Here is a 13,402-nt window from a genome sequence, read left to right on the forward strand (position 1 = left end):
TGTTTTAAGATAAAGACTAAACTGATCTTTCCTTACAAACTGGCATCACGAACAGGTTTACGACATGCTCGCCCTTTCAGCCGTGGGGGCGTTATAATGTGACGGTCAATCCCACTATTCGTTGGTAAAAGAGTAGCCCAAGAGTTGGCGGTGGGTGGTGATGACTAGCTGCCTTCCCTCTAGTCTTACACTGCTAAATTAGGGACGGCTAGCGCAGATAGCCCTCGTGTAGCTTTGCGCGAAATTCCAAACAAACAAACAATCTAGTTTCCATTAAGGTTACTATAAAGGAAGTTATTAACACTGTTTTAGAGAGGAAAAATTACTACCATATATTTTAAAGAATCTGGTTGTTTCTGTAAAGTATAGGTCTGTTCTGAATAATTGGGTTGCGATTCTAAAGCTAAAGTTGGTTGCTATCGAGTGTCACTTTCTTACTTGCTGTGGTTTGTTAGTGTGTATTGACAGAAAGTCATAAATCTATTTAAAAACATCTTAGGTGTGAAAAAAAGTGCGGCCAATCTGGTAACTACACTTATATTATTGATAAGAATTTTATAGCAAATATTCATTCATTAATTAGCTAGGCTGCGTATTTTGTTTTATCCACTATCATGCCTCAACTTGAACAAAAAAAGCGGCCTACACGCATAACACTGCCGATTCATCACTGCCATTTCTGGATATACATTGTTCTATAACTTCCGATAAGTTCATGACCAGCGTTCATTATAAACTCAGAGACGTCCATAGCTGTTTACATTTTAATTCTAGCCATCCAATACGCATGAAAAATGACATTACAAAATCCTAACTCATTAGGCTACAGAAATTGTGTAATGGGTCTAATGATTTCAAAACCCGCTCCACTGAACTAGAATTCTCTTTACATGATCGTGGCTAGTCCCAACAGATCCAGAAAAATGTTTGTAACTTTGTTGTACATCAAGAACGCAACTTCTCATCATTTGTCACAGAAACAGACTCTCAATTCACCTGTACCAGATCACCTCTTATCTTTGCATACAACACAAGCAACAAACGCGTTAAACACATTATTCTAAATAGTTTTCACATTTTTTAGGAATCTAACACTATAAATGATATTTTTCTATGACCCTATAGTTTCCTATTGTCACGATGTCAATATTGGAAACTCTATACAATTCATAACAACTTTCAAAAACCCACCTGAACAAGCAAAAATATTATAGTTAGCTATGCTTGCAATAGAAGGCGCTGCAACAAGTGTGCTTACATTGACCAAAGAACATCCGTGCAAGGTTAACCTTTCCAAGGTTATCAATATAAGGTTTTGTCCCTTTTCTCATTTTGTTTCAACATTTAAAAACATTGCACTGTTTCAAGTACAACCTTAGATGTCAATAGGTCACACTTTGTTTGAAAACAATGCAAAGGTAAATTATACAACTTATCATTCTTGGTTTAAGTCCAGAGCTCTCGAGTAAAGCCGTGTCAGTCTTCGGCAGTGGTAGCGTTCGTCCTCACGTAGGCGACTCATCTCTTAGGTACCGACTGCTATGATATAATTGCTTTGTTCAACACAGAATCTTCGAGTCAGATGTATAGAAATGAAAACTTCACCTCAAAGGTTAGATCATAGTTAGAACCCAGATCTAGATAATCTACGTAGTCCACATGTTTTTTTTATCTAGCTGATACAGCTAAAGGCTGATCACGTAGCGCGTGCGCATAAGCAGTCGTGCACCCGCACGTGTCATCAGGGTGGGTTGTTTCTTGTAAACTCATAGAGCATGCTATACAATACTGGTTTTACGATACTGGTATGTTTGTTTGACATCATAGAACTCCAGATTTAACTGTCAGTCCAAAAAGAAAAATAAAGAAAGAATCACGCAAAGAACTAGTCCACCGGTGGGACAACTTACAATGCTAAAGTCAGGGGTTCACTTCCCCACGGTGGACACTGCAGATGGACTAGTGTGGCTTTGCTCTGAAAGTATAGCTCCTCAGTCAGTGGCTCAGCGGTAAGTCTGAGAGCTCACAACGCTAAAAACCGGGTTTCAATACTCGTGATGGGCACAGCACAGATAGTCTACTGTGTAGCTTTACGCTTAACAAGAAACAATCTAAAGAACTACATTAACCCTGCATAGTAAAATAGTGATTAGAACTTTATTTTTTCTTGTTTTCAGATGCAGCTTTTTGGGGAGCAAATACTAAATGGCTTTCAAGTACCATATTTTCGTAATTGCTATTAACTGAAATATGTAGATAATGTCTAATATAATCCCTGTATTTAGTATTTTTCCCATAGAAATGCGTTTACGATCGTCCATAAAGAAGTTTAACGCTATTATTCATTTGCTTACATGGACAGCAAATTCACAAGTCATAGAGCCTAGTTTTAGTTGAGAGAAGACAACGTTTATTTCAAGCCCTCCCCCTTTTTTGTACAGTTATTAGGGAAAACAATTTTTCAAAGGTATTTAAGATTGCTTCCGGTTTTCCATATATTTACATCATTATTATTTAAGATTGCTTCCGGTTTTCCATATATTTACATCACTATTATTTAAGATTGCTTCCGGTTTTCCATATATTTACATCACTATTATTTAAGATTGCTTCCGGTTTTCCATATATTTACATCACTATCATTTTTTTAAATTAGGATAATAATTTCTACATACTAATTTTGAGATCCATGCTAGGCACAGAAATACAGTTAAAGCGTTTACATAGAAACATGAGTAAAACTGTTTTTTATTACTGATTGATTAATTAGTAATTTATTATTGTTTACTATTATTATTTATTATAATTTACTATTATTTTTTTAAATTAAGATAATAATTTCTACATACTAATTTTGAGATCCATGCTAGGCACAGAAATACAGTTAAAGCGTTTACATAGAAACATGAGTAAAGCTGTTTTTTATTACTGATTGATTAATTAGTAATTTATTTACTATTAACCTTTTAAATTCGCTTCGTAAAACCTTATGTTTTGTTAATTCTATCCCCTAAAATAACCGAACCTTCATGAATTTCATAATTGTTCTATCATTTCAGTTTATAGCAGTGTTGAATTCAGGGGATGTATAGGGGGGAATTCCCATGTGCAAGAATTAAAGGACAGTATTTTCAATTTTGTCCAGTTTGAATTTGTTCCCCTAGTTTCACATCCCTCGATGAAAAGGTCTGGATTCAACACTGGTTTATAAGTTTAGATGTTGATATAATAAATATGAAAGTGCTGTCTCATAGTACGTTTCTGTTTGGAACGTGGCTGATGTGAAATCTTGTGTTATTTAGTGAGGTGCTTCAAGCATATTCTTATAATATCCTAGAAGGGGGTCAGACAATTTAAAAGTACAGTGAACAGGACAGTTTTTACATACCTCTGTTGTTTCCCATTTTATCTTGATATTAAAATGTGAGTTTGTTTCGCTTCTGTTTTGTACTCACATGTATTGCTTTGCCATAGTAGTTAATAACGTAACATTTCAAAAGTTAAGCTTTTACATTTTTTGTCTGTTTCAAATAAACTATAAAATGGTATAAATATTTTTTTTCAACTATTTGTGTTGCATCTATACATTTCTGTTTCGCTTATAATAATTAGTTTTGTGTTTTATTTCTGAAATTAATAATTTAGTATTATGAGTTAAAATTTTTAAAGTGGTCGGATGAATAGGTGTAATCTGTTTTACTCTTATCAGTTTTATATTAATACCCGAAAGGGTTGTTTTCTTAGTACGAAGTTATGTTAAAAAAGAAGAAGAAAAATCAGAGGTCGTTGTGAACTACAGCTCCCTTCACCACCACCGGCGGGATTATGATATTGTTTTGAAAAACAGTGATTTTTGCTGTGGCGTACTATCATCTAATTTGTATTCATGTATTTGTGGACGACACAAAATCCGTCCTTTGAACGTCATCAAATAGTTTTCTTATTAAATTCAGTTCTACAAAAACACACAAAGCAAGGTGGGGTGGAAGCTATAATTTTTTTCTGGCGACGTAGTAAATTTTGTTTAATCTACCATGCATGTGACAACCACCAATATCGCCATGCTGCATGTATAGTGTAAGTACAGAAAGATGGAATCTTGCCACATATTTCTAACTGTCATGATGCTATGGTTTGTAAACGGAACTATTTTTGGGCCTGTTGACTGTGCGACTGTTGAGTGTGTGTATACTTTTATAGTATCTCATATCTTGTTCATTTTAAAAGAACCTTGGCTAAGCAATTTGCTGAATGACTTTGAAGAGCAAGACACGCTAATGTACTTGTAGACACTGAGTATAAATATTCCCTCTTCGTTATAGCAGGTTGAGGTCGTTAAAAAGTTTGTTTCAGAACTCGTTTACAACAGACTGAAAATAAATGGTAAAAACGACGTTGGTAAGACATGACCCAAAGCTTTAGAAATATATGGTACTTTTTTTTTGTTAAATTTCGCGCAAAGCTATTCGGTCTCGGGGTTTCTGTGCTAGCTGTTCCCAATTTGGAAGTGATAGACTAAAGGGAATGAAACTAGTCAACACCATCCACCCCCAACCCTCGGACTACTCCAACTGAAGAGTGGGATTGACCATCACATCATAAATTTGGTTTTTGTTCAAAAGTAAATACTACCACAAAAAATACAAACACGCCATATTTATTATGCAACATACTAAAACCAAACCAAACGTAATGGTTGATGGGATCAGTCACTACTGGTGGCTTGGTCGATGGGATCAACCATTTCAGCTGCTTTATATTTCTTATATTTGTGATGATAAGGTTTAAATTTGTGAAAGTACACTAACTACATTAAAATAAATAGGACTACTCCGACACTACACGAGGATGTGTTGATCATTTTAATGACATTTGGATGTACTGATCATCACAATAATTAGTATATAATGAATATTAACTTCTGATAAAAGCAAATTACCTACTTAGACCAAAACTAAAAATCAATAAGGTGTTGAGTACTTACAAAGATTAGAATGCATTGTTTCATCGTTTGAATACTTTCTCTGTTAACGATATTGATGGCTATATACTGATCAAGTTTACAGTTTCATTGCTATTGGTACTCTGATTAAGAGCTGTTGCCCGAAACATCGTTTTCTTGTTTTATTAAAAAAGTTATTTTAATTTGGCGAGTTTTTCGTTGTTCGACAGTATGCTATGCAAGACTCGGTATAATAGCCACGTCGTTTTCGTAAGCACCTGTTTTCGCCATAAAGTGATTGTTAACGGTTTTAAGTTACGTTACAGTCCACCAAACTACAACAACAATTTCAACTACAGCATCAATAAGATTCTTTTGTGCAGCTCCTTCAAACTTATGCGTTCAACATTAACTACTATGTGCCAGCGAAGACACTGCTAAACTTCATCAAAAACGTCAGGAGCTTTATTAACTCTATAATTTCCGTACTGCATCTACTATCCATAGGTCTGTACACGACTTTAATAGAATTTATCACAACTCTCTTAAAAGTGCAAAAGATACGAAACTGTGTTAATTTAGTATTAAAACACTTGACCCTTGTTCTACCAAAAATATAGCTGAAAAAAATTCTAATTTAGCTGTCACTATTCCTGCTGATTTATCATTGTCTGACAAAGAAAAGTAGGTCCTCAACAAAGGTCTCAATTTCGTTCCAACAAGAAAGTCTGTTGATGTATTCACTCTTCGAGAACTTTTTCCGTAGGTTAAGACTACAGGCTCATTTTTCAAAATCAACTTTTTATACAAATACATCTTTGAGTCCTTACATAAGTCCTTCATGTGAAGAAACTCATCTCGACATCAATGACAACCAACCTCCAGTTGTGGATTAACAAACCCACCTACACCAAGTAACTACCTCCGACAGTATTGGCGATCATTTCACTTCCAATATGATGCTCACTACATATCAGGACCAACATCTCCAATACACCAGTTCATCTCCTATTCAAGACCTCTATGGTGATTTCAAGAAATACAAAACAAAACACAAAAAAAAAACGAACTCAAAGTGGACACCGCCCATTGGAACATTCACAAGCTTAGATGCTACTAATCTAATTGTTAGTTATCCCAGAATATTACCTCCTCCCTAAGATTCATAAACCAGGGAACCCTGGTCGCCCATTTATTTCCGTCTGTAACTGCCCCATCGAATTAATTTCTTCTTTCCTTGATGACATCCTTAAGCCCATCGTCTCGTCTCCTCTTAGTTGCTTAAAAGACACGACACATGCACTCCGAACTTTCAACAACTTTCAATTCCTTGGTAGTGAACAGTATATATTCACCATGGACATACAAACACTCTACACATCAATTCCCCATAACGATAGTATGAAAGCCCTCAAACGTTACCTGGATCTGAGTATTTCACTACCCCCCCCCCCCCCACACACACACATACTCTCCTACGTCTTGCCGAACTTGGATTAACCCTGAACGGATTCTCCTTTATTGACAAGTTTTATCAACAAACAAAAGATATTGCTATGAGAACTAAAATGGGCTTTTCTTATGATTCATTGTTTGTTGGTTACATTGAGAATCAGATTTTCTCCACTTATCAAGGAACACTTCCTACTTTTTACAAACGTTATATTGATGACATTGTTGGTGCAACCAGCACAACCTTGTGTGACATAAATCATTTTTTACACTTCGTTTCCTCCTTCCATCCATGCCCCCCAGTGGCACAGCGGTATGTCTGCGGACTTACAACGCTAGAAACCGGGTTTCGATACCCGTGGTGGGCAGAGCACAGATAGCCCTTGTGTAGCTTTGTGCATAATTAAAAACAAACAAACAAACCTTCCATCCAGCGCTTACCTTCACATGAACAGTTTCATCAAAAAGCTTACACTTTTTCGACATTCTCATCTCCATTAAACATTGTCATTTATCGACTTCAGTACATTAAAAACCCACCGGTTCCCATTCTTACCTCCGCTACGACTCTTCCCTTCCCCATCATACGTTTCAGTCTCTTCCATATTCCCAATTCCTAAGACTGCGCAGACTCTGCAGTGAACAAACTGATTACGAGTCGAAATCTGAAGATATCAAACGGTTTACTTATCAGTCGTTTCTACCTCAAGTCTTTAATAGAAAAGCCGCCCAACGCGCCCATTCTGTAACTCGACAATACACCCTAACACCTAAATCCAAGTCTACAAACTCTCGAAGATCACTTATCATTACTTACCATCCTAATACCTCTAAAGTTGCCCAAATCATCAAACAGAACTTCAACATCCTCACTGACGACCCCATAACTTCCAAAATTTTTAAAGACCCCCACTTGTCAGTTACAGACATGATAAAAGTATAAAAAACATTTTAGTCCACAGTGTCATCCAGAAACCTAACCCTAGTGTGAACCCGGGTACAACCTATTGTCACAGAAAGAAATGCGTCACCTGCCAATATGTTAACGCCACAACATCCATATCTGGCTCCCATGGGAAATTTCAAATACGACAATCATTCACTTGCATTTCATCAATCCTGATATAATGTGTGTGCTGTAAAAAGTGCAGCATGCTATACTTTGGTCAAACGGGTCGCCGCTTAGCGGATCGTTCACGTGAACACCTTTCTTATATAAAAAATAATGACAAAATCCACAGGTAGACACTTTAATAACCCTTCACATTGTATGTCTGACTTCTCCATACTTGGACTCACATTTGCTCCATTCACTGCAACTCAAAGAGAACGCCTGGAAAAAAGTTTGATTTTAGGCACTGTTAATCTCTTTGGAATGAATGAAGAGTTCTCTTTCCTTTAACTTTATCTTTCCCATTTCCCCGCCCTACACTTTTTATACACTTTTTCACACTAACATTTAGTGGATAAAACCTTTTCGTTCAATGTTCGCACTCTTTTTCCTCTCTAGCCCGTTCACTTCAGTCACCCACTTTTGTTACCTTTATATTCATTTCTTTTCACCGTCGTTCTTCACTTCTATTTAGTTCACATGCTTTCTGTTGTTGTATCCCTTTGAACAATATTACCCAATGCACGTTTTCATTCATTTTCTTACATTGTTGCGTGTATTTTTGTTCTACGTTTCTTTTTTTTTAGTTGTTTATTTACTACGATTAACTTTATTCATACACTTTTTATACTTTTATTATTACATTATTATTTTTATTTTATATGTTACTTCCCTTACCTCATTTGTAGCTTCAGGAACATGTTCTCGAGCCTTCGAGCCACGTGTTATTTGGTCTTTCAACCTAACCCTTATATTAACAGTTTCATTGCCACTGGTAACCGGATTAAGGGCTGTTGCCCGTAATGTCGTTTTCTTGTTTTATTAATAAAGTTATTTTAATATGGCGAGTTTTTACAACTACTTTATATTCCATTTTAATAATACAGTAAATTGATGCACGGATAATTTTAGAAATATAGTATACATCTTGATTCACTGATAATTTTAATAATATGGTATATATATCTGTATGTATTGATCATTTTTAATAATATTTGGACGTGCTGATAAAATCTGATAATATCGTTGTTGAAAATAATGATACTATGAATCATTGTAAGTTTGAGAAAAGCAAAACTCAGTAAACCCTGTGTTTGATAGCGTTTTAATTGGCGAAAACGACACAGGAATATTGGAATCAATTCTAAAGAATTATCCGAAAGAAAAATTTAACACTTTTGTTTGTCGACTAGCTGTAATCAGCACTGTAGGACATGATAGATTGTTTCAGAATTTTACGTAAACCTACTCAAGGACTATTTGTGCATTTACGTAAAGTTACACAAAAGCTATTTGTGCTTTCAAGTAAAGTCACACAAAGGCTATCTGCGCTTTCGCGAAGAGCTACACAAGTACTGTCTGTGTATTTATATAAAGCGACACAAGTACCATGTGCATTCACGTAAAGTTACACTAGGACTATCTGTACAATCACATACAGATACACAAGGACTATTTGTAGAGCCACGTACAGATACACAAGGATTATCTGTGTATTTACATAAAGCGACACAAGGACTATGTGCATTCACGTACAGATACAAAAGGACTATTTGTGCAGAGCCATTCCTAATTTTTAACTGATAGGCTACAGGAAGGGCAACTGCTACTACTCAACATTACTTCAGTTACTCTGGTCTGACTAAATAGTGGGATTTTACGGTCGCTCTTACAACGCACACAGGATCGACTCCAAAATGTGGAACAACTTTTTGCGGCAACTATAGCAGAGCTATGAATCATCAGATTCACATTCTAGAATGTTAACTACTCGTTTCCAGCTTGAAAATTACCTCTGATAAAAGTCTTACAATGTTATCTGTGACACCATGGGAATATTTTCTGTTCACATCTTTTGAATTTGTTTATGTTGCCAAAAATAGATAGAAATGTATTATACTTTTACGCGTGAAAACACTGCATTTAATACGAATAAACGAAGCATGAATTTCAAGAAAACTTTTAAAATAACAGTTTCGCATTTTAGCCAAGTGATTTTTTGTTTCTCTAAATTGCATCATTTCTGATGGGGCAACAGGCCCGGTGTACCCGAGGGTAGTTATCACACATATATATATTAGTTTCTATGGTTAGCGTGCCGAGCGTGGCCAAGTAGTTGGTATGTCTAAATATGGATCTGCGAAAGTTCGGCACTAGTGGACCGTGACTGTATTAAAAGGGTGATGGTCAAATTCCACTGTTCGGTCAGATAAGACTACCTCAAGATGCTGTGACTAGCTACCTTCCCTTCAGTTTAGACCTGTCATAGCATGGTTGTTAGGGTACTCGACTCACAGTCTGTGGGTCGCGGGATTGAAACTCAACACTGAACTTGCTCGCCCTCTCAGCCGTGGGGACATTATAATGTGACGTTCAGTCCTACTCGTCCTTGGTACAGAGCAGCCCAAGAGTTGGCGATGGGTGCTTTCAACTGGTTGCCTTCCCTTTGGTCGGTAGTTCAAAATTAGGGACGCCAGGAGCTAGCTTTAGTAGCTTTACAAACAAACAAAAACGCCTCGTCTATCATTTCAAAATTAGGGATGACTAGCGCAGATAGCCCTTGTGTAGCTTTGTGCGAATATCTGAAAATAACAAATCTTTGTATGAGTTTAAGTTAAAAATATCCAAACAGTTAAGTTGTTTTCGCGTTAATATGAATTATAAATCACTGTAGCTTTCATCGAACTGTAACTGTGTGTTGAAGGAGTTAAATGTAATGCATTATCAACAACAACAACAACAAAAAACACTTAAAAGAATTATAAACGAATAGAGAAAACCATTGTTGGCGTGATATAATGTTGTAACTATCAAATATATCTCCAAAATGTTGAGAAATAAATAAAAAATAGTTACCTACAAGTATGATGTCAATATCAATAATTATGATAGGCCTTTTCTTCTTGTTTCTCAACAGTTATGGTATCGACATTGTTTTAGTGCCAAAGCAATTCCACCCACTCATTTCGTTTCTTTACTTTAACTCATATAAAGTAGTATTTTTGTTTTTTTAAATAAATTATTTCTCTTAGATCTAGTGAAAATGAACGAAATGAAATTGGGTAAACTAAATTGATTCGTTATTTTAAATGAACGAAATGAAATTGGGTAAACTAAATTGATTCGTTATTTTAAATGAACGAAATGAAATTGGGTAAACTAAAATGATTCGTTATTTTAAATGAACGAAATGAAATTAGGTAAACTAAATTGATTCGTTATTTTAAATGAACGAAATGAAATTAGGTAAACTAAAATGATTCTTTATTTTCAGGTCCAGTGAAATAAATACACTCGTATTATCAGTCAGTAACAGATTTATCTAGATAGTGTAAAACAATAGTGGTTCGAGAGAGGACATGGTGTACACTGACCATCTCACAGATCAAGCAGGAATGGAAGATCTAGACGGTTCAGCTCCATCGCCTATCACCCCAGACCCGACAGGGGCAGGGGCTGTTCGGAAGTCCCCATCCATCAAGGTGATGTATCCCTTTACTCATCAAGTGGGTGGCCACACGCAGATGCTTTTGCTCGAGCGAGACACTCTCTGTAAGCCCCTCATTCAGCGGGAACTCCACTTCTACCTGAATGTACCCAGAGAAATGCAATATTTCGTTCCCTGTTACAAAGGTGAGAAAATCAAAATTCTCGGAGGTGATTGCAACCCAACTGAAAATCAGTTGAACATCAGTTGTATTGATGCATGTTTGAAGTAACATTTGTTATATCACTTTGAAAAATACTAAGCCGATTTGCCCTAGTCATTTTATACTTGTCCGAAAATATATGTTAAACAAAAGTTCCATATCAAAGTATGTAATCAGTTCTATCTGCCAAAATACATAAGTTGAAAATCTATTTGGCGTGAACAGGTATAATTTACACTTTTTTGACGAAAAAGAAATGTCCCCATTTACTTTGCAGAACTAGTAAAACGTATTTCTCAATAATTTACTTGTATAAAAACTAGTCACTATTTTAGGTGGAATAACCCGTATCTATGACCCAGTTCAAGAAACTGTCCCTCCCCTTTTGAAACAGAAGTTATGCTGTTGATTATGTGAGACATCATTTTATAAGATTAAATTTAAGAAGAAATGAATACAGTTCATTTTATTATCTATGGCTAAAGTAACTACCAAATTTATAGTTAGCTGACGCTCAAATTTGAATGAATGCACTTCACTCGTGTCCCCTGGTGGGACAACGGTAAGCTTTCGGATTTATAACGCTAAAATCAGGGGTTCGGTTCCCCTCGGTGGACACAGCAGATAGCCCGATGTGGTTTTGCTATAACAAAAACACACGCATTTCGGTCGTTATTCTGTAATTTTTGTTCATTCTATAGTTTTAAAATTTAATCGTTTTCAAAATGGAGTTTTATAATTTATTTATTTTAATAGCTGTTATGTGGTTTTAGAAATTGTGTAGAATGTGGTTTTCTTGTCGTTACGTAGGTGTAATCAAGGTTAGACACGTAGACAAAAGTCCTACCTGTCTTCAGACTAACAAGACAAGTATGGCTCCTTCCAAAAAAAGCAACCAGAAACAAAACAATAACAGTATAGAAAAGTGGCACTGTGAGACGGAGCAACAATATAGGTTAGTTATTGATATATATTATAAGTTCCTGTCTAGAATTTATTTTAAGACCATGCTGGTAATCCAGGGATTAAGAGGTACCCCATTCTGTTAAGAACGTCTGTTTTAATACAACGCCCTAATGAGGTGTTTCACTCTTAGCTTTACGCTGTCCATTCTAGAGAAGAAACATAAAACTGTGAAGTATGTAAAGCAGCTAATGACTTTGATGGACAAAATTTACCTTCTTTAAGTTTATTACATAACAATTACGCCAAAATGGCGTTAATCAATGAGAATAAATCCTAATTTCTAAAGAATTGCACTAAAAAAAGCCTTTGTTTGTTTTATTTGAACGTAAAACTGCACAGTGGGTTGTCTCAGGCTAGAACTAACCAAAGTGCACTCGTTGCACAAGCACAGTGGTCCCAGCTCAGAGGGGGACTTCAGACCATCTTTAAAGAGTACCTGAACGACATTCGAGAAGGATAGGTGTATCTGATAGGAAGAACTAGCCCAAATTTACAATACACATAAGCATCTTTGCTCATTCATGTTTTATGGTGACTGCCTATCTACAACTTCAACGGGACAGGATACAATAATTTTTGTAAACAATTATATTTACAGAAATAAAAAAAAAAATATTTGCACTGTGAGTGGTGCTTGTGTTTTTTTCCTTTGAGAAAAACTAACTTTTTATAATACAGGGGAATGTTCTGATTTTTACAAGTGTATATCATATAATCTGTCTAGTTTAATAAGGAAATCAAAATGTCTAAGGTGCACAGGGCCCCAAAATTCATTAACCCGTAACTGAGCTGTCTGCGGCAACAGAAAAAGTAAATCATTATTTAAAAAATTGTTTTGAAAAGAGATTAAAACTGGATACATTTTACCATTGTGTTTAATAATGTTGAACTATAATAATTTGTTTTCTAAGCGTAAACTATATGGAATATTGCAATTTATATATACGTTTATACAGTTATGGTTCAGCCGGACACAGTTTACACGTAACTGTTTGTTGTATTGGGTTATTCTTATTTTGTACTGTAGTAATTTACCTACAAAACCGATTAATTCAGGGATTCTCAGCTTGACTTGACGCTCCCAGTAATACATATATTTATATACACAGTTATGACGTATAAGATTATGTTGTTTTTTCGTGAACCACAATTCTGTCCGTTTTCTGTACTGTGCATCACTGCGCGAAACTCGGCTTTGAGTTAGTTTCAGTATATGATTTTTCCTTAATTAAAATAAGATTTAGAAACATAACTTTTGTATATATATATATATATATATAT

The 13,402-nt window shown here is 35.6% G+C and overlaps 1 protein-coding gene across 1 annotated transcript in view; it reads left to right on the top strand.

Annotated features, from left to right (window-relative positions):
- LOC106464270 (inositol hexakisphosphate kinase 3-like) overlaps positions 1-13,402 on the top strand; it is a 55,446-nt gene that overhangs the window by 33,251 nt on the left and 8,793 nt on the right. The window contains exons 2-3 of the mRNA XM_013924397.2: positions 10,780-11,138; positions 11,966-12,110. Of these exons, the coding sequence (XP_013779851.1) occupies positions 10,865-11,138; positions 11,966-12,110 (419 nt within the window). The 5' untranslated portion in view covers positions 10,780-10,864. The remainder of the gene's footprint in view (positions 1-10,779; positions 11,139-11,965; positions 12,111-13,402) is intronic.

Source organism: Limulus polyphemus, unplaced genomic scaffold (assembly GCF_000517525.1).
Source record: "Limulus polyphemus unplaced genomic scaffold, Limulus_polyphemus-2.1.2 Scaffold1603, whole genome shotgun sequence".
In the NCBI taxonomy this organism is placed as follows: Eukaryota; Metazoa; Arthropoda; class Merostomata; order Xiphosura; family Limulidae; genus Limulus; species Limulus polyphemus.